Source organism: Crocodylus porosus, unplaced genomic scaffold, assembly GCF_001723895.1.
Source record: "Crocodylus porosus isolate Cpor-Errol unplaced genomic scaffold, CroPor_comp1, whole genome shotgun sequence".
In the NCBI taxonomy this organism is placed as follows: domain Eukaryota; kingdom Metazoa; phylum Chordata; order Crocodylia; family Crocodylidae; genus Crocodylus; species Crocodylus porosus.
Window position 1 is genome coordinate 235960389 of NW_017728886.1, and position 21664 is coordinate 235982052.

Consider the following 21664-nt stretch of genomic DNA (forward strand, 5'->3'; position numbering starts at 1 on the left):
TTTAATTACTAGAAAGCTCAAATGTATGTAGCAAAAAGCAAGTACATTTCAGGGACATTTCAAAACAGGACACAGCTGGAAAAGAATACTAGCTGAGGAACACCCAGCCCATTTTTTTAAATCTAGAATTCCAGGGCTAAAGCATGAAACTTAGCTGAAGTAGACTCATTATAGGAATCATTAAAATCCCAGACTGACAGGTTAGCACAGCATAGGACCAGTTTTCCCTGTAGTTAAAATACAGAATAATTAGTGTTAATATTTAACAACACATTTTGTTGGTAACTACTTTGCCTCCTATTTCAACAGTAATAAACATCTGAGAAAGTAGACTACAAAGCATTTTTAATTAAATGCTATAAAAATCTTCCTGGTTTACTTTTGTTTCTCTACCACACCTTAAAAATAAACTAACAGAAGGGCTTAAGTCAAAGGGAAATGAGGTGTATGATTTTAATAAACATTTTCTTATTAAAACCTTGATATCGTTTAAATATACCATACAGAGAAAAAAAAGCTAATTTATAAAGCAACATACACATTTCAAGTCAATGACGACAGCATACATCATTCTAGTTTTTCCTTCTGTTCATGTCATCAGAATACCTTCGTGTGTGTATATATTGTGAACTACTGTATAAGACTACCTGTGTAGTTTCTGCCTAGCTATACAGTACAGGATTTAAAAAAAAACTGTTTAAGCTATATACATAAATATATATACATATAACATATATTTATATGTTATACATACACATACATTTATATACATATACACACAATACATATATACACAATAATTTACATGTATATGGCCTTTCATCAGAGGATTTTTGTTGAAGGTTTTACACCATTAAGCCTCATAAAGCTCATCAGGTAGGGAGTCATTTTTGCAAACTGGATCTGAGACCTGTTCTACACAATTTTTGTACTAACTTTATGTATTTTGGCTAGAGGTATGTTTTGATTTTGTTTTTTAAACTGCAATATCATTATACTGGTGAGACCCTAATATGCTACTGACGTATATAGTGGTGCCTTATACCAGTATAGTTTTCTTCCCCTTTTTTTCAAATACAGAAATAGGTGCACCAACGTGAAGCACCTTTATAGCTGCACCCACACTTTTGAGATTGTATAACTTAACAGAACTAGGATAGGAAAAAAAGAGGTACAACTTATGGGTTTAGACAGACTCTCAGCTCAAAGTAATTCCCTGAAGGTCACAGTGGCAGATTCCAAACACTATACTCCTAGCCCTAATAATCTAAGCACTAGAAAAACTCTGTATTTGCCTAGAAGAGTTACTCCTAGGGGGATGTGGTTACATTTCACAATCCATGTAGAAATATTTTTACTGATTCATTTGATGCATCTGCAGTTTAACCTTGCAAGCCTGGAACAGTTAGCCTGATCAAAAATTTCAGAGTCAATGCAACACACACAGGGCTCCTATACACATGCAGGGAGCCTGTTCCAACATACCGTAATTCCAGAGCAGCCACAATTAATAGAGTCTGCTGGAGTGTGGAAATTACTGCGTTCCAGAAGCCTCCTGTGTCACATGCATCAGCATCCCCACACTGAAAAATGGCTGCAGGGCACTTTAAAGCTCATTCAGTGAGTTTTAGTTGAAAGGCCCTAGCCATCATTTTTCAGCAAAGGGATACTGATATAAGTGATGTTCTGGGCACTTTATTAGCATGGCTCTCAGAGCTGCACTAATTAAAGCTCCCTCTGCCTCTCAGAGCACGTGTATAAACTCCCAGAGTGACCAGAGTTTTGGATTCAAGCCCTCATCAAGGCCTACAGATGCTAGACTAATTGTGGAAGCAGAAGGTTCTATTTTTCAGCCACAAAGCAGCATTGACAGATTGACAAAATCTCGATAGCTCTCCTCAAAAGGGAAAATCCTTGTAACATGGTCAAAGGGTTAGAGGAAGAGAAAAACAGTAGCATCTTTCAAAAGCCAACCCATGCTGTGCCCTGCTCCCCATCTTCAACAATCCAATCTGCTAAGCTATGGTATCAGAATAACAATAGGGGGAGGTGGCCAGGATTGCTCCATACTTTCCCAATGTCCTCACAACTCTTAAGCAGTCACACTAAGCAATACAAATTGAAAATGACAAACAAGCCCTAGCTTACTGTATGTTCAAAGACTACCCTCCCCAAAACCATAAACCATTTTATTAAAGAATGAACACACAGTAGGCTCCCTCCACTATGCACTTTGTAGATTTATTCCATCAAAATCAATCCTGAATTTATTGGAACAAACTTCTTTCTGTTCAAACCAAGTTTTTTTGTGAAAGAAGGGGTTGCCTGGCTTATTTCATTCAGGAGTCTCTGCTAACTGTAAAATGTGGGCTGAATCTCTTCATTTTGTTTACTGCAGTGCAGAAGCACAAAATTCAGATTTTAAGTTGGCTACTGTGTTTTGTGTATGCTGCTAGCTCAAATAAGGGCTAAATAAATAAAAACTATTGTTTCTTCAATATGACTTGGTATTTTGTCTGTAATTTCTTTATTAAAAAACTGTAACAAGATACTTAAAAAAGGCTAGATACAAAAGTAGTTAAGCTGCTCACGAACATTAAAATTTTCCAAAATGTATCTTCAATAATCATGATCTTATAAACATTTTACAGTTACCAGAAAGTGCCCAGGCTGAGTTTACACAGTTGAGATAACGTAGTACAAGTGTCTGGGTAGAACTGGAAGTGGAACAACCTCCTGACTGACTGCTCACTGAAATAGGGATACAAAAATGTTGATTGTGAACTATGAAATACTGTGCATTGGCCTCATCGCATGTACAAAAAAAAAACCTCACTAAAAAGGTACAGATTACATGCAAAATATTAGTGATGATATCTAATGTGCCAGAGTTCAATGCAACAAGAACAAAAATTGCAATGAAAGTGGTTTCATAAGTAAAAGTGAATGATTTCAACTCTTAGATCTGAACTGTCAAGAACTTTTTTTTTTTTTTTACAAGTTCAATATACATGATACACAACTGCAGCCAACCACAAATTAAACACCATAAAAAAGTTAAAATAAAACACAGAACATACTTAATTTTTTATTTTGAAATTCCCTACTCCCTCTATACAAGAACCTTTGCTGAAACACTTTCCACAAAGGCAGCAGTGAATTTTCAGAACATTTTACATATTTTCCCTCAGCAAAAAGATAAATCACAGTGTAAATAATATTGTTCTGCTGTCATCTTTGGCTGGGGCTAGGCCAAGAAGTTACTGACTAGCATGCTGTCGCTGTTACAGTCAAATGTTGCTAGCACTCCTTAGGCCTTTACATTACAAATCTAGTATAGGAATGTTTGCATTTAATCATTAAAGTACCACCAGGGGTATGACAGCATTAACTTTCATAAACTTTTATAGACAAATGGAAAATCTACAAAACTTAGCTAGTAATATTACACAGCAATACACACTTTTTTTACTCTACACAAAACCAAAATTCTTGGTCTTAATGGCGAGTAACAATTTCTGTTTCAAAATCTGCTTAGAGGAATAGAGTGGGACATAAAGGCGAGAAATGCAAGTGTTTGCTGTAGGAAGGTGTTGATCATCTGGTGGCCTTATTGTTATTGATGGCATGGGCTGAAATCCCTCCTCACTGGCAGGTAATGATGGGCTTGATGTCCAAAAATAAACCTGAAAGGACAGAAAGCAGAGTATCACTTTTGCTGGTTTAACCACATGTAAACTTACATTAAGCTACAGAGCGGTGAAAATCACAGAACCATAGAAAATTAGGGTTGAAAGGGATCGTCTAGTCAAACCCCCTCAAAAGCAGGACCATCCCAAGCTAGATCATTCCAGCCAGGGCTTCGTCAAGCTGGGCCTTAAAAACTTTCAAGGATGGCGATTCCACCATCTCTAGGTAACCTGTTCCAGTGCTTCACCACCCTCCTAGCGAGAAAGTTTTTCCTAATACGCGATCTAAACCTCTCTTGTTGCAACTTGAGACCATTACTCCTTGTTCTGTCATCTGTCATATTATGGCTGATCATGAAACATTCCCTTATAGCATACTGACCAATTCAATGGCTCTACTACACATTCTTCTGCCAACATATTTTACTCTAACTCATTGGCTCATCTCAGCTACAAGTATCTCATCAAAGCAACATACTTGGGAAGAGTTGCTCTTATTGGAATCAACTACTACTTGTCATAGAAAGTTGCTCTTTTACCTGGTTCCACTGAAGAGACAGAGCTGGACTGACAGAAACACTACAATAAAAGTATTGTATTCTATTCCAATTGCTAAAGTAGGTGAAGCATGAAAATCTTAGTTCACCTTCTTTTTAAAGTATGAAATGTCTTTCAGAGTGAATATTGCATTGCACCTTTAGTTCTATTCCTAAACAAACCTGCTTTAGATTTTCTTCTTTTCACACTAGTGCTTATTCTTTCTAAGGAAACTCAGATGAAATGAGATTGTTCATGTTTGTGAAGTAACAGCAAGAGAAAGTATTAAATAGTAGACTGATATACTGCACAACAATAGATCTCTCTACAATAACTGCAATTACGAATAGTATGTTTCTGACAGGTTTGGGTATAATTTGACTGGTCAAGTCAAATTCAGTCAATAGACTGGTCAAACATTGGCCAAAAATTATTTTCTAAAAATTGCCAATAGGTCCAAATAATACACAGAAAAAGTCACAAATTTTCCATTAAGAAGCATGTAAAAAAATAATAAAGACGATTTCATAATTCTGTTAGGAAAACTACAAAGGATTATATTTTTTTGGTAATATTGCTAATCAATGCAACTTTTTTTTTTAGTAAAATTTCACCAATCAAAAATATGCAGTCAATTTGACCAGTTAACTGACTGGCTTGCCAACCCTACTCTCTCATATACATGGCTTTTCGAAGCACTTCATTAAGTTGACCAGTACCATTAACCCATCTTACAGCCAGGAGGGTGCAGGCAGGTGGAGTGATTTTGCCAGACCACTAGCATGGCCAGGAAGAAAATCCAGATTTCCTGAATCCCAGTTTAACCTACTAATCCATAGTCACCCCATCCATAATTCATTTTGGAAACCCAAACAAAAATTGAAAGTGTGTTTAACTGTGCGACTTTGGAGGATTGGATTTTGACAAACACCCCATTACCCATTTTCTGAGCATCCACAGTTGAAATGCTAGTGTATTAACTCACTGGTACCCAAATGTCATCATACCTATGTAGAAAACCTTTGCATAATATACACATACACACATACTAAAAACAGTACTTCCAGAGAAGCAATGAGGTTTTCTGTAAATTTTCACTGGAACTTACTAGATCTTGTCTTTCTGTCATACTCATCTTCTCAACTATGGACCAAAACCAACGCTTGAACTGTAAAAGCTTCTCAGCATTTTCTCCTGTTTGAAATAACAAATACATTTACATTTGTGTACTGGAATACTGAACACTGTAGGCACTTTTATGTATGCGTATCAGTAAATAAATTCTTTCAGCACAACATTTCTTCTCCATAAAATCTGGGCAAAGAGAACCAGAACAGCTTTATGGTATAATAGCTGTATCTCGTTAGTAATAAATCATTAAAACATTCCTTTAAAAGATTAGAGCACAATCACGTTTCTAATTAAACATATGGTCAAGACCAGGGTTTGAGGAGGAAAGAAGTGCTACTCTCAAGCTCTCCTAACCTGATGGATTATGGTACCCAAGAGACAGCAAAGCTGTACCCTAGAGAGAGCTGTGTATTCTAGTCTTCCGGTTGAAGATAAAGATTTTCAAATGTAGGTGATAATAATGGGTAGAGACCTACCTAAATCCTAGTTTGCAGTGCAGCGCAAGCATACAGTTCCACAGGACTTCTAATCTCACTCTTTTTGCCACCTCCCTCCCACAACTGAGTGACCAAGAAGCAAAAACTGAAGCATGAATTGCCTCTCAGCCACTCAACGGGGGAAGGGGGGTGCCATGCTGCGAAAAAAGGTGAGATTAAAGGCACCACTGCACTGCTAACTTCCAGAGCAATTTAGGTAGGTCCCTAGTAATAAGGTACAACACTGAAAATCTTTTAAACCTGCTGCATTAACTCATTCGCTGACAGACAAAGCACAGGGGTAGTTTTAACTTAAAAAAAATTTAAAAGTTAAAGTTTGCCCAACACACAGTGGGCAGACTAACAGGTGAACATACTAAATGACTAATCTGTACAGCTGTATTTTAAGTGAACAAAATATCATACCTGACTCGTCATTGAAAGATGTAAAGCTGATCAGCATTTGTACATTTACTTCACCACAGCCATTTACCAAAAGCCTGAAGTCTTCTGCTGTCAAGTCTTCTAATGAGTTCTTTGGAAGTACATCCAGCAGACCTTTCCTCATGGCCTGAAAGAGTTACAAGATTCACTTTATACCCATCATTTCTCTGTTACCTTCTAATACAGCACTAAAAATTTACGTACCAGGAAGCTGACATCTGCAAGCAGAGTTAAGTTTCTTTCAGTAATACTCTGTCAAATTTGGTAGTTTACAAATCAACAGAAGTAGAAATGCTTGCTTTCTTCCTAGAATCTGAACTGTTCAACATAGCTATGTCAATTTAAAACTCTCTCTGTGAAGATAGCATTTTTTTAAAAAAATGCTCTCTCATGCAACTCCACTTCAACTTGCTTAAATTCTGATATTGCTTTAAATATGGTACACTGACAATCACTTCAACATAATACTAATGCCACTGCTACATAGACAAGCTTGGAACTCAACTTTCCAAGCAGCAGAAAATATCAAAGCAACACACCAGTTCAGGTTCTGCTTTTTGTTCTAGAGTGTAATTACTAAGTTTACATATTTTAAATGGGAGCATCCAAATGCTCAGCACTTCTTAAAGTAAGACTGTTTATTTAAAAGGCGGTTACATAGATTTAGGGGACTATCTAGGGGATTATTGGCAGCCTAGGCCTCAAACTTTAAAATGAGAGTTCCAGAGCTACTAACTGCTCATTTGTGTCTAAACTAAAAGGGTGAACACACAAATAATATAGTAAGAATGATATAAAGACAAACATCATTTGGCCTCTTTGGCAGCCTAGTAAAATTGTGCTAAGCATTGGTCTCCGAATCATTTTTCAAGAAAGCAATTTCTACCCTTCTTATTTCAAAAGTAGCTTCCAAAACCAAAACATAGTTTAACGTCAGTTTTGACAATAATGGTTTTAGTCATGTTCCTCCCCCCTCCTTCCCTCCAAATAAAAGGCAAGAACAAATATTCTGTCTTATTAGTTGCATGTGCTAGAATGCGGACATATGGTCAGAAGTTCTGGAAAAATTATGCATTTATTCTGGAGTTTATTTTGTTAAAACTTGGCTGAACTACAAGGATTAAATACACCAACGCTGACAGAAAAGCACAGTAACACGGGAGACTTTCAAGACAAAAATTTCCAAATGCAGAGGAAAAACAGTACTCTTCCCTAGTAGGATGTGCGCCATGTAAGCTTAAGTCACAAATAATGTTTTACATATAAATCTTCAAGTTTTTTAACTACTGACTGAGCTAAATTACTTTCTTCCTTTGAACTTAATTCTCCTATGAAAAAATACTTTCAATGTATTCAGGACTCTATAAAGTTAAGCTGGCAGCTGTATGACAAGAAACAAGTGTTTCACATTTAAATATCAGTATCTTTTAGAAGTCCGACAACTTTTTTAAAAATGAACTCTATGAACATATGAAGAAAGAAGCTTCAGAGGAAGGAATCCTGTATATCCAGAAACAATACAAAGTACTTACGTGTAAAGGTTGCTCTGCTACGACCAACATTCTGTGTTCTGCATATTTCCGGACATATTCATAAACATTCTGAGGAGTGACTGGTATATTTACACCATTGGAGATAAGCTCAACCTGTGACAAAAAAATAGAAAGTAACTTATTACAAGTTACTTCTATTACTGTATGATGCAAATAAATTGCCTGGGACTACATAACTAAATACAGTATTTTTCACTCTTACAGCAAACCATAACACATGAAAATCTTAAACAAAAACTATATTTAATAACTGTAAGATGGTAAAGTCAGTGAGATGGATCATTTCTGTGAAATAGAAATGAAACAGGACATACAGCTTAGGATGCGGAATATTAAAAAAATGCTTCTGTGGCTTAAGGATAAGTCACGCTGGCTTTCAAAAGATCTCATTCCCAAATCACTTGTCATTTTCAAAATGCTCCCCAAGATTTGCATGGTACAAGCAAGCAACATTAAAAACTAAAGCCAAGTTTAGCTTGTACCTACCTGCCCTCCCCCTTCCTCCTTGCACAAGTCTATTGCAAATGCTAAGTCCATTGCTGCAAACACAGCATCAGCATCTGTACTCTGGGAGGCGAGGATAAGTTGCCGCAAGCTCTCATACATAACCGGATCAAAAAAAGCAAAATCGTGCCAGTTCACCTAAAATAAAGTAAATATTTGATATGAAACATGTATTTTACACATATATATGTGTGTGTGTATATATGTGTGTGTGTGTGTGTGTGTGTGTGTGTGTGTTACAAAGTCTAGGTCTGTGTAACATCCACATTAGCAGAAATCCACCCAGAGGGCCACACAAGGTTTTGGGAAGAATAAAGAAAGTTAAACATTTCTGTTCTCATCATGCTTTGAAGTTGCAGGAACTTAACACCAGACTGAAGTGCATGGGCAAAGAATGTGGAAGGGTATGTGGAGCTTTTGCTTATGTTAAAAAAAATTACAGAGTTGGCAACCTAGCCAGAGCTCACAGAACACCTCTTCTAAATAGAATTTGGAGCAGAAGAGGTTTTTTTCAACAGAATTCGAGAAGGAGGTCACAAGAGCTACCACGACTTCCCCAAAAGCCCACCTCAACCACTCAACAGTGAAAGGATGCTCACTGAACCTTTGACCAAGACTACTTCCCCCCAGCAGCTGTAAAATTCTTTTAGGCAGAGCACCAAGCAGCTGTATTCCACCCTGCCCTCCCAAGCAGACATCTCCCCCTTTTTGTCCCACTTCTGAAACCCACGCCACTTCTCTTATTAACAGGCAAAACAAAGCTGTCTGCTCTTCTGCTAAAGCCTACTTTTGGAGATGCCCTATATCTCATTAAATAAAAAATTTAACACTTCCAACTTTACAGTTGACAGAGCAAGTAAAACACCACCTTAGTTTAGCAATAGGCCTGGTTTGGGAGCGCTTTCTGGATCCACAATCTCCCCCCATTTGTCACCACTCTCTCCCTTTGTCCCCCCAATTTTATAAAATTACATTCATGTTGAAAACAAAGTGCTCTGATCACTATTTAAAAATGAAAGCAGGGCAGGGTTAGAAACTAACCCATAAGACAATATCTTAGGCTCCTCTGAATGAGTTAGGCTGTAAGGTGCCACACTGCCCTAAACTTCTCCCTAACACAGCTAATAACCTCTCTCCACTTTATAATGCAAAACACTTGTTGCATCAAATATAATTTAAGAGTTATTTGATAAGAAATGACTGTGATGTAGCCTGATAAAGACAGGTAATTATTGGCCTACAATGAACTGTCTACACCTTAGACATAACATCCAAGATGTTAAGCAAAATGCACAGCTTTTCCCCCTCTCCCTCTTTTTTTTAAGTTTTGACAGATGGTACAAGAGAAAGCTGATGCTACAGCTCTAGTTCTTCAACTTTCTGAGCAGAAGAGATAGGAGTCAGATCAATTTTTATCCCCCCTTTTTTATGAAAGCATATTACATTAGAAATACCCTTTCTGTCAATTTCTGCACACCCAAGTATGCTCCCTTGAGTTTTAAAAAGTAGAAAAAAATATTACAGCTAGTTTAATTACATTAAAAAAAATACTGAATTGTCTTCTGACAGGCACAACCTTAATCATTTGACCCCAGCAGACTTCTTGCCTATGGCAAGGAGGCTGGAATCAATCTCATGAGGTCCCTTCTAGCCCATAATGTCTATGAAGTTAATGCCACTAGATGTGCTTTAAATCAGACTTCACATTTCTAACAACAAAATGCTTTACATTTAAAAGAAATTCAAATTTCTATAATCAACTTACTTTTCTGCCAAGGAGAACTTTGATCACATGTCTATTTAGTGTGATGGGACACAGTTCATTTTGCAGCAAGCATAATCCCAGGATTCTGAAAATAAAGAATACTGTTCTTAAAAACAACATTCCCTTTTGTACTCATTTTTAAACGTGCTTAGTTTTAAAGAAAGTTGCTGAAGTATTTCAAATGAATGAAAAAAAAAAAAAAAAAAATCAAATAATTACTCCAGAATTTAGGCTATAAGCCTGATACAACTTCCCACCCCCAACATTCCCAAAAGAAACCAATGTTTGTGAAATGGTTCATGCTGCATCTCAGCCCATGACATTGAAAAGCTTGTTTATTTTCTTTTTCCCCTCAGGGAACAGTTGCAATTAAACAAGGGACTCCTACTACCTACTGCAACACAATGCCACTTTGAAAAACAAAGACAGGGATTAAGCAAGAGATTCATAACTAAATAAAACAGAGAGAAAGGGCTGGGCAAATATAGTTTCTGTAGGGCTGGTAATTCAAACTGTGATGCCTGTCCGGAGATAAACAATTATATTTTGAAGTGGGCAGAGAATTCAAAATAGATGCCCTATAAATCTGGAAGGAAAATTAAGAGTTTGGTTTTGTAAACAGCCATCACTCAGAATGAATGAGCCCTTAACGTACTGGCCTGCAAAGGAGTAACAATAATTGCAGTCAGGCAACTGTTTAATCCTCTTTGGAAATAGGAGAATCTGTAGCTAGCATGACATGAGGCTGAGTAAATTTAAGAGGACTATTCTCCTCCAAGCAAACCCATGACATGGACTACTATGCAGTCACTGAAAAAAGCTTCTCCAAAATAACTCTGCATGTTCTTCTCACCATTGCTTTCTTCCCTGCCAGGTGCACTGACACTACCAAAGTATAAATCCTAAGGGCCAAGGTCTTTGGCACAGAAATCTGTAAGTCAGTCAGGAAAACAGACACCAGGCATAAGCTTTGTTTTAATGAAGTGGGGGAACAGAGCATTCCAGTCACTTTTGGCTGCACACAATCTCAATGGAGCTGAACTAATGTAACAAGATCCTACCAAGCCCACAAATACACCCAAAACAAAAAGGTCTCTATATTGAAAGAAATGGTGAGAACAGAAGACTTCAGTATTGGTTCATTACTCTCACTTCCATAATATTGAAGCATCTTCCAATAAGGAATTAAATAATGTGAATACCTTCTGTTGCATGTGGCTTTATGTGATACTCTGTGGCAGGAGTTGTCGTTGCAAAGGGGATTAGGGGGTACGCATGGGTGGGCGGGAATGGAGCACCGCCACCTCCCAGAAGCAGGTCTGGGGGTGGGGGTGAGGGCAGTGGCTGCCCTCTGCAGGCCATGCCACTGCCGCATGCAAGCTGCCCCCACTCCATGTCCGGCCGCCCCCCACCAGAAGTGTACCCAGAAGGGGTGCACTCTTTAAAAAAGGTTGAAAACCCCTGCTCTATAGACAAGCCAGACATAGAATGGAAGTCTTTGATGGGCTCATGGTAACCTACACTGCTGAGTGAATGCACAGCGATGTTAGGTACTAGTTCAGGGCTGTCTAGCTTCTAAGCTTCTGGGAGCCATATGCCCTGGCGGTTGCACCAGCAGGGGCCACATACTATGTGGGCCATACCAGCTTTGCCACATGGATGCTCTCCCATGCCCCACTGTACTGGGAGTTCTCCCCCACCCGCTCTCATCCTCCCACTCTGTGCCCTTAGCTCCTCGCACTGTCCCATCCCCTGGGGCCAAGACAGGAAGCAGCAGCGCAAGGAGGGAGGGGAGCCTGGAGACCTGCTACTGTAGCCAGACTGATGCAAGGAACAGCAGCTGGGTAACAGCCCAGGGGCTGCACATTAACCCTTTGTGCCAGTTACCCAAACCTGTACTAGCTAAAGTTTCCAAACTACTGGCTTCATGTCTAGGGGTACTGCACTGCTGTCACCTTGATGGCAGGTGTGTATAACAGAACACTTGAGAAACTGCCTAGATCTGGGGTTAGTAACCTACAGCCCAGCCAACCAAGGAATTGAATCTGGCCAGCGGAGCTCGGAATCAGCAACATTTCTGCTGCAAGGGGAGTGAGACAGCTTTCCTTTTCCCAAAATTTTTTTTGCCACCTGCTGTTGCCCCACACCTCTGTGCTCTCTCTAATCACCTTCCTGCAAATCTCACTTCTTCTGCTGCCAAACTGAGAAAAAGCAGCCCACCACAAAGAGCAGAGATGGTTGGGGCAGCAGCAGGTGGCTTGGTCACAAGTGGCTGGCCCACTTTTGGATCCAGTTGCCTTATTTGGCCTGCTGCTCCTTGAAAATTGCAAACTCCTGGTTGAGAGAAATATAGGAAAGGGGAGATCTTTTAGCCTGGCTCTCCTTCACAGAAACCTCAGTTCGCTGAAGAGGCAGATTTGCTTTCTAAGTCAGTACCTGAAAACCAAAAGGTGGTATCCATAGAGCAGAGTATTGAAGCTGACTGGTTGTTTTAGGAGCACAGAAACAGTTTGAGAATCTATTCTGTAAGGCATTTTACAGTGTTGCTATCACTGACAGTTTTAACCAGCAAAGAAAGTGTTTACATGAGAATTGCATGCCTCAAGGCATTCAGAGAAGACTTTAAAATGGATTATGAAATCAAGATTGAAGAATAGAAAAGATTCTGGGGTTTGTATTTGCCAAGAACCCATAGCAATGAATGGATGCAGATAATATTACAGCCAACTCAGTTACTGTCTGGCCAACTGGATATGTGCCTATGTGACATCATACCAATTAGCACCAGAGGCATCTTAAGCCCTTGAGCTGATGTTTCTGTTTGACGTGGAAAAGTAGAAAAGGTGAAAGGGAACAGAACAATAAAGGTTTTGGCTCAAGTGACCTGAAACTTCTTCAAAGATTTCCTAAGTTTTAAGATCTGAAATGCTTGTAGTGAAACAATTCTGATGCATTCAAAATTAAAATGACTAGTCAAGCTAAATAATAATATATTATACAAGTTTTAACAGGAACTAAACAGTTACTATAATTAACTATTCAAATTCCTCGTCTAGTTTCAAACCAGGCTTACAAACCCATTAGTAAAGAAATGTACTGCAGTTTGTGTCTTTGGGAAAGACACAAAAGGTCAAAAATAGAAACTGCCAAAGAAAATGAAAACTAGGAAAATACTGTACCTGCCAATGTTTCTGAAACAATTCAGCCTTGCCTCTGTGTTTTTTCCAGGCCTTGGTGTATAAAAACCTCGTTTTCCAGGTTGGTAGAAAAGTGGTGCATTATCATCACCATCATCTGTATCATCTAATTCCATGTCCACCACACTGCGACTAGAGCCATGTCTCTTTCTATTTTCCTATTACAAAAGCATAAGAGATACATTTAGAACAGCAATTAAATATCTGTTCTAATTTTAGTTACCCACTGAGCACTGATTTCTCTTCATTACTGGACCTCCAGATTCAAATCTCATTAACTCAGAAGGTCAGTAGCATTTGGTCACAGTAGAATTTGAAGTCCTGGAGCAGCTACTTCATTATTTAGAAAAAAATTCTTGTAAAGAGATAAAGAAACAACTGGTCAGCAAAGGCTCACTTTATCGAAAAAGAATATAATTGTATATGATAAAAAGGTGGCAATGAACCTAAATAGCATGTTTCTGGAACTTGCGCATCTGATATATGCTAATATAAACTGGATCTTAGATGCCTTTCAGTTCACATATAAGCCTAATGCAGAACAGTTCTCTTACCTGAACCTTATCTGAAGAGTCTAGCAACCCAAGATCCAAGATACTGTCAGCTCCATTTTCCCTGCAGGAGAAGTGGGGAAAGAAAAAATGCAAGGCAAGATTCAATTTAACATTACTAGATTATGGGCTTATTGCCTGGGACTAGAAATTTACTATACAGGCAACCGTCGCTTAACGCTGTTTCACTTATAACGCTCATTTTAAATTGATACCTGATTTCACTTGGTGCTCAGCAAGTTTTATTATAATACTTGCGGTTGTCATCTTGGGTTGTCAAATACTTTCGGTTTCGCTTAACGCTTGGCTTTTCAGGAACCAATTAAGAGTGCTAAGTGGGGGGGTTGGCCTGTAGTCAAATGAGTGAAAACTAAAAGCTGGTATTTCTTGACAGGTGCTTTAGGTCTTAATGAGGCTGAGAACCATTAGTCTAAATGCATAATAAAAATTTGGCAATGTTGTTCCTTTCAAAGTTTTTTTTCAAATAATATTCAGAATTAAAATGAATCCTTTTATTTTAGCCCCCATCCCCCCAAAAATACAGGCAACTGCCACTGAACATTAAGCTAAACTAATGTTAAGTGAAACCAAAGGTATATTTGATGACCCAAGATGACAACCACGAGCATTATAACGAAACTCACTGAGCACTAAGTGAAATCAGCTATTCATTTAAAATGAGCATTATAGCGAAATAGCGCTAAGCAAAACAGCGTTAAGCAGGGGTTGCCTGTACAGAAAAACAACAGAACAATTCTTCCATTGCCAAGACCTCAGAGAGACCACAACAGGTCAGAATGTTTTTAACATTATGGGATTCAAATTTGAAACCTCTGGGTTTGCATGGCAAATCGTGTTTACACACCTCACAGTACTGACAGCCTGTGGCACCCCAAGTTACCCCCCCTGTAAGGATCTCATGGCACCCTGGTTGGAGAAAAAAAAGAAGTCACCAATTTAGTCAGCTTGTTCTCCTCAAAAGCAGCTATAGCTGCACAGGATGTATACTACAAGCTGTTTTAATGAGGCTCTGGTGCACAAAGTACAGCCTCTAAAGTCTGGGTCCCATTTTAGAATCCAGTGCATTATAAAATTAGCTTTTGCCTCAAAAGAGCTTGCAATCTAAAAAGAAAAGGATTAAGTGTGGAAAAAGGAAGCCGTTTCTCATTTTCTGAATGGAAAACTGAAGGTACAGACATTAAGTGACTTGCCTAAAGCAATTATTAAAGGAAGTAAACCCACAGACCACTACTGAGTCACAGCTTACTGCTTTAGTCACAAGACCAGCCTTCCTCTTATTTGAACCCCAAAACAAAACACGCTTTGAAATGTTGTTGGTATTTGTTTACCTTCCATGTGCAATAATAAGTTCCATGGCCTCATCAACTCTTGCTCTCAGGGAATCTTCACTGGCTAGTAACAGCAGCAGCTGGGCAGGGGACAACTCCAACAGCATTCCTGTGATTTTACTTGCAAATGCCTGGAAACAAGGGTTCAAGATCTTATTAACTAAATCCTCTATCCTGAAATTCTTTGGCATTCAAATATAGTTTACCAAAATCTCTATATCCTAGCAGACTCAATATTTACCATATTTACTTGCATACCAAGTGCACCATTTTCTCAAAGATCATCCCTCCAAAATTGGAGCATGTCTTAATTAGAGAAGATTTTATATTGCTGGAATAGAAGTGTGGAGATGTTCTGCCACTTCTATCCATGCTAGAACCCAGGAAAGGAAGAGTTCAGTTTTAACCCTTTGACAGATAGTGCTAAACTGGCAGTAGTCTGACTGAGCAGCCAAGATCTACTGCCAATTCAACAGCAGCTCTGAAAGGGTTAACATGCCTAAACACTCAGATGGGTCACAAATTGGCTGGAGGGTTGCGCCTGGAGAGTAGTGGTAGATGGGTCATTTTCGACCTGGAGGGATGTGGGTAATGGGCTCAGTCCTCAGGCCCGCACTGTTCAACATCTTCATCAGCGACTTGGACGAGGGGGTGAAAAGCACCTTGTTCAAATTCACGGATGACACTAAGATGTGGGGAGAAGTGGGCATGCTAGAAGGGAGGGACAGGCTGCAATTGGATCGGGACAGGTTACAGGGGCAGGTGGATGAGAATAAGATGGGATTCAATACTGACCAATGCAGGGTACTGCACCTAGGGAGAAAACCAGCAGCAGACCTATGGGCTGGGGAACTCCCTTCTCATCAGCACAGAGACAGAAAAGGATCTTGGACTTATTATAGACTCCAAGATGAACACAGGCCACCAATGTGGGGACGCAGTCAGGAAAGCTAATTGCACCTCCAGGTCCAAGGAGGTGGTCCTCCCACTCTATGCAACACTGGTCAGACCGCAGTTGGAATACTGGTGTCCAGTTCTGGGTGCTGCACTTCAGGAGGGATATGGACAACATCGAGAGGGTCCAGAGGACGACCACTCACATGATCAGGGAGCAGCAGGGCAGGCCCTACGGGGAGAGGCTACAAGACCTGAACCTGTTCAGCCTTCACAAGAGAAGGCTGAGAGGGGATCTGCTGGCCATCTATAAACTGACCAAGGGGGACTAGCAGGCAATGGGAGAGTCCCTGTTCCCCCTAGCACTACTGGGAGTAACAAGAAATAACGGCCATAAGTTGACAGAGTAGATTCAGGCTAGCTATCAGGAGGCACTACTTCACTGTCAGGGCAGCTAGGATCTGGAACCAACTTCCAAGGGAAGTGGTGCTTGCTCCTACCCTGGGAGGTCTTCAAAAGGAGGCTAGACAGACACGTGGCCGGGGTCATTTGACCTCAGCATTCTTTCCTGCCCATGGCAGGGGGTTGGACTTGATGATCTGCTCAAGTCCCTTCCAAGCCTACCAACTAAGAAACTATGAAACACAGCACTTTTTGCCTGAAGCAGCCAGTAAGGTGGCTGAGGGCCAGCAACCTACTTCATACATTCAGCTCTCTGCCATGACTTTGGAAAAGACTTTTTCTGCATTCTGCCTTCCACAAACAAGGCATGCGGTATATGAGGGAAAAAATGGTAAAATGAACGTGGAGAGTTATGCAAGCTGCAGAAATGCAAGCTGTAAGGACTAGAAAAAGTCACAATGGACATATAAAAGCACCCTTGTGGGTTAAGTATTTTAATTTAGCAAGTTACAAAACAAATAATAAAACAAGTTTTATATGAAAAATGCCCAGTGCAATGAACTATTAATTACAGAAAACAGAATGGTCTTACTGGTTGCATTGCTTGTACTCGAGGGTAAAGCCTTTCTCCAAGAGCCTGTCTATGTGCTGGAAGAGGATCTGGATCATCACTCGGATTCCCTTCTGATGCTGGTCTAAAGGGTCTTGTATCAATGGAAAGTTGTCTTCTGAAGTCCCTTTAAAAGTTATAACACTTGATATATTAATGTATTTTACTTTGTAAGACCCCATACAGATGGTTTCAGCTGTGATGGAAATATATAACACTTTCGGAAAGCATCATTTATGGACAGACCAAACCAGCACTTACTACTTTGTATAACTAGCATTTTTCTTACCTGTTTGGAAAGAATGATTTGGGAATGAACCTGAGCTAAACTCTTATCAGTCCTTTGATGGAAGCATTTGGACTATTCGCTGTTCTCATAAGGTGGCATTGTTTCTAAGGTCTTTGGCTTACATTCATTTAGTGGTGAAATGGAATCTGATCCCCAATCCTAACATTTGTGTCCCCTACCACACCATTAGTGTATGGCAGGGGGCACAATTTTGGGATCAGAAATCAGATCCCAATCATGCCACTATTACTTGCCAGTGCAGGGAGAGCCCAGGATTATAGTCAGGCAGTTGGACAAGGACTGACAATCAGCTGAACTGTTGGCTCCAGCCACAAGCTGCACAGTGTCTCAAAGTGGACCCCTGTGGTTTCAGGGCCAACAATTAGCTGACAGTCAGCTCTGGCTCCAGAACCCCACTGGGAACTCAAGCCAGTCCCAGAGAGATCTGGGGCTGAGGCTGACAATCAGTTGACTGCCCAGGTTGGAGCTGTCAATTGACTAATTGTCAGCCCTGGCCTGGCATGAAGGCTGGTTCAAATCTGCAGTGCAGTCCCAGGACTGAAGCTGCTGGGCACAAAGTTTAAAAAATCCCCAGCGGGGGAAGTCCTTTGCACCCCTCATCCCCTGCCACCCCACTACAACCTCAGACACAGATTAACAATCAGCTGATTGTCAGTCCTGAAACTGGGACCACGCAGGGGCCAGTTTCAAACTCCCATGTGATTCCAGGCCCAGGACTGACTATCAGTCAACCATCAGCCCACGCCATACATTAAATTTAAGGCACCATAAAAACCAAGTGTAAAAATAGTCATCATGTGGAACATTTTTCTGGTTTATTTGCCATTTTATGGCATCTTAAATTGGGTGCAGGTGTAGCATCCTTTCCATTTATGCCACGATTAATATATTAAACATGGCATAATGTAGCAGCGAGTGCTAAGGCACATTCCTCTTTTGATACACAGCAAATGTTACTATTGCAGTAACTGAGGTGATATGCAACATGGTCAACAATGAAGTGACTGAAATAGTAACACATTCATTTGAATACACCTAACTTGGAAGAGAAAAGATTCATACCCTCAATATGAACAAAAGAATGTAGTTTTAAAAAGGTACTCACCTATTTAGTAGGCGATAAGGATGTGATTACCAAACAATCGCTTACCTATCTCTATCTCTTCGAGAACCAGCTCGTAAGCCACTGCTCCTTCTCATTTCCCTTTCACGCTCCCTCTCTCGATCTCTCTCCCCTCTGTTTCGTAATCTCTGCATCAGACCTGAAAAGGGGGTAAAATAAAGTTTCTTATAATACAATTCTACAATAAGACTTTTTCTCTTGAATTCAGGTAGTGGTGAGTCTTCACGTTTGGAATATCCTAGCAATTTCAAGAACTAAACATTCAGCTCTACGAATCAAAACTTAATTTTTACAGAAACTAAGTTTAAGTTTCCAAAAAGAATGCTGACAGCACATTTCTTCACTGGGATAAAAAAGATGGAATACAAAAGTTAGCAATAGAATATAAAGTCTGTCAAATGTTGGCTTTTGCTCATATCTAAATGATACTAGTAATGTTCAAAGCCAGTAAAGAATATATACTAGTCAACAGTTAGGTACAGCAAGTTGGCGGTTTTAATCTAGACTTAAGTGAATTAGTGCCTACTTCAAATATATTTAATATCAGCACCCTTTCATGTAGTTTCAGTTGAGAGGCTAAGATATGGTTAAGGCATATTTACAGGGCAGCACAGGGAAAAAAATAGCTAAAATCACAACATGTTAGAAACTTGATAACCACATTTCAATGCACTTTCACTTAGTACTTTTAATTCCTGTGCCAGTCTGAGAAAGGAGGAGCAGCTGGAGAGTTATGGTTGCATTATTCCAATGTGCAAATATGTCTAAAGGTTACTTGAATGCTTGAGTACTCTGTCTATGGTACTTACTTGTATGGGTACCCTTGTTGGCATTCTGGATACAGTCTAGATTTGGCAGTTTTTCATTAGACAGAAAAGCTTGTGCAATGGCAGTATAAAAACTTCGTGCCACCCCACTGCCTTCTCCTGGCTCATCCTTAAACGTAACTTTTACTCTGTGCACAGCCATGGGAGTTGTAGCACATCTACGACCAAAATGATTGTTGAGTTGTCTCATCGTCTGCTGAATTAAAAGATCCCTGTCTCGATCAACCTGGTGAATACAGAGGTTTGATTATTTGTTAACTTCTTGGTACTGACACAAAAGTTAAATTTCAGGTTTTAAATGCCATTTCAAGATGATGTTAAACACAAATTAAGAGTTTCCTGAAATACTGTTTGTGAATCCCTTTTACCAAGGTACACAGTAATTTGCAACAGCATGCAAAACGTAACAAATGCTTACTCATGGAGTTTGAAAGGCAACTTCCTGTATAGAATGACTGAGATGCTAATCATTAGTATTTGTATGTTAAGCTTTTTACTGAATGACACCACATTTTTATAAAATAAAACACAAAATTTACCTCCAATGTTAAATCCCTAGATTGCTGATTTCTAAGTTTCTCCATTTCTCTGCGGAATTTTGATTCCTTGACTTCAAAGCCACCTAATTCAGTCAAGATCTTTAAAACAAACAAACAAAAAGCAAGCCATGGATTAGCTTTAGAACTGAATCGCAGGATGGGTGGTTCTTAATCCAGAAGATACATACCGAACCAGGCTCAGCTCCAACGTCTTCCATGAACACCCTGCCAAACAGCTCTAGAGAAAGACGCCAACGTCCTAGCAACATATCATGAGAAATAACCATTCCCATGAAACTACACTGAGGTCTGGCAAAATAAAACAAAAAAAAACATTTTTAGTAATTTAAAAGTAAAACCATTCTGTTTAACCGTGGTTAGACATTAATATTTCTATTTCTTAACCACTTGTTTCAAACTAATTTCCTGATTTTCTATCACTCAGAACTTGGAGATTTAAGATTGCTTGTACCCCAAATTTCAACCAAAGCCTAGCAGTAGAACAAGGTTGTTCCAACTTATTTTGCCCTGTGCACTAGATCCGACTGCAGGGCTTCCTGTAAGCCAAACCACCCAGGTCTGGAAGGAGGGCAACAGCTTGTCAGTATAACTGTTCGATCTGCTGTGGTGGCATGGCTCTGGACAGGGGTGGATCCAGGATCTGGCAAAAGGAGGGGTGTGGGAACAGCCACCTGTGGTGCACCCCAACTCCCAGGCTCCTCTCTCTCTCAACCCACCAGTGTAGGCAGACTGTGCAGCAGGAGCATCTAAGAACTTTTTAAAGTTCCCAAAGCAGATGAGTATCCCCGCCCTCCCCACTATGCACAGAGGCATGCCTCCTCCCCTCTCCTTTGGTTCCCTCCTCCTGTAGCTGTTGCTTTCCCAGGGTCCTGGGGCAGGGGAAGAAGCTTCAGAAGCAGGCTGTTCCTGTCTGCTCCAGGAGGGCTGCATGGTGGGGCTGGGCTTAACTGGGAACAGCAGCAGAAGCAGCAACAGGGAGGGCATGGGTTCCTTCACACTGCCCAGTTTCCCCAGGAACAGGTACAAGAAGCTGCTTCCACTGTGGCTGCCCTAGGTGAGCTCAGCCTCTGCACAGCCCAGCTGGAGCAAGTAGGAGCAGCTCTGAAGATTCTCCGCCCCCACCCAGGACAGAGTGGAAAGCACCACAAGTTGAGGGGCAGAGGGAGAAGAGACCTGCCTATGAGCACAGAGAAGAAAGGAAGATTCTCTTCTTGCTTTGGGGAATTTTTAAAAGTCCAGTCCAAAATGGGGGTGCAGTGCAGCCACACCACTGCACCCCCTCTGGATCCACTCCTGGCTCTGGAAGTCAGAGGGTGCATGCTGACACCTCAACCCCCCCTTAACATGCTTGTTTTTAGCCCTTACTGTTCTTACCTCTGCCAGTCATGGGTTTTGCCTCTCAAGGTCTTTAGCTTCTCTTTGTGTCCAAAAGCTTATCTAAAATCTCTCTCAACTATATTGCTGGTTCAATAAAGATATGACTGAACAAACCTGGTTTCTCACTTATTTCCTGGACCAAAACTACAATGTCATAATAACCTTACTGCAGCTTCCCTCAGCGGTTTTGTACATTCATTTACACCAGTAGCTATGCACTTTCCACCTTCTCTCTACTGTATAAGCCTTCTACTTCTAAAAATCCTCAAAAATTTGGGAAAGTTTGGAGATGTACAGTTAAAGGAGCTCTATACACTACTCGTGGTATGCATTCCTTCTTTTGTTCCTCTTGCACCAAGCAGAAC

General features: G+C 40.1%; 1 protein-coding gene across 2 annotated transcripts in view; it reads right to left on the reverse strand.

Moving 5' to 3' along the window:
* Positions 1–1072: 1072 nt before the first annotated feature.
* UBR5 (ubiquitin protein ligase E3 component n-recognin 5) overlaps positions 1073–21664 on the reverse strand; it is a 132648-nt gene continuing 112056 nt past the window's right edge. For both annotated transcript variants that reach the window (XM_019551499.1, XM_019551489.1), the window contains exons 46-59: positions 20090–20210; positions 19902–20000; positions 19345–19588; positions 18563–18674; positions 17085–17229; positions 15197–15327; positions 13851–13911; positions 13279–13454; positions 10100–10184; positions 8317–8472; positions 7810–7923; positions 6260–6404; positions 5335–5420; positions 1073–3686 (exon numbers count right to left, since the gene is read on the reverse strand). In XM_019551499.1, the coding sequence (XP_019407044.1) occupies positions 3474–3686; positions 5335–5420; positions 6260–6404; positions 7810–7923; positions 8317–8472; positions 10100–10184; positions 13279–13454; positions 13851–13911; positions 15197–15327; positions 17085–17229; positions 18563–18674; positions 19345–19588; positions 19902–20000; positions 20090–20210 (1888 nt within the window). In that variant the 3' untranslated portion in view covers positions 1073–3473. The remainder of the gene's footprint in view (positions 3687–5334; positions 5421–6259; positions 6405–7809; positions 7924–8316; positions 8473–10099; positions 10185–13278; positions 13455–13850; positions 13912–15196; positions 15328–17084; positions 17230–18562; positions 18675–19344; positions 19589–19901; positions 20001–20089; positions 20211–21664) is intronic.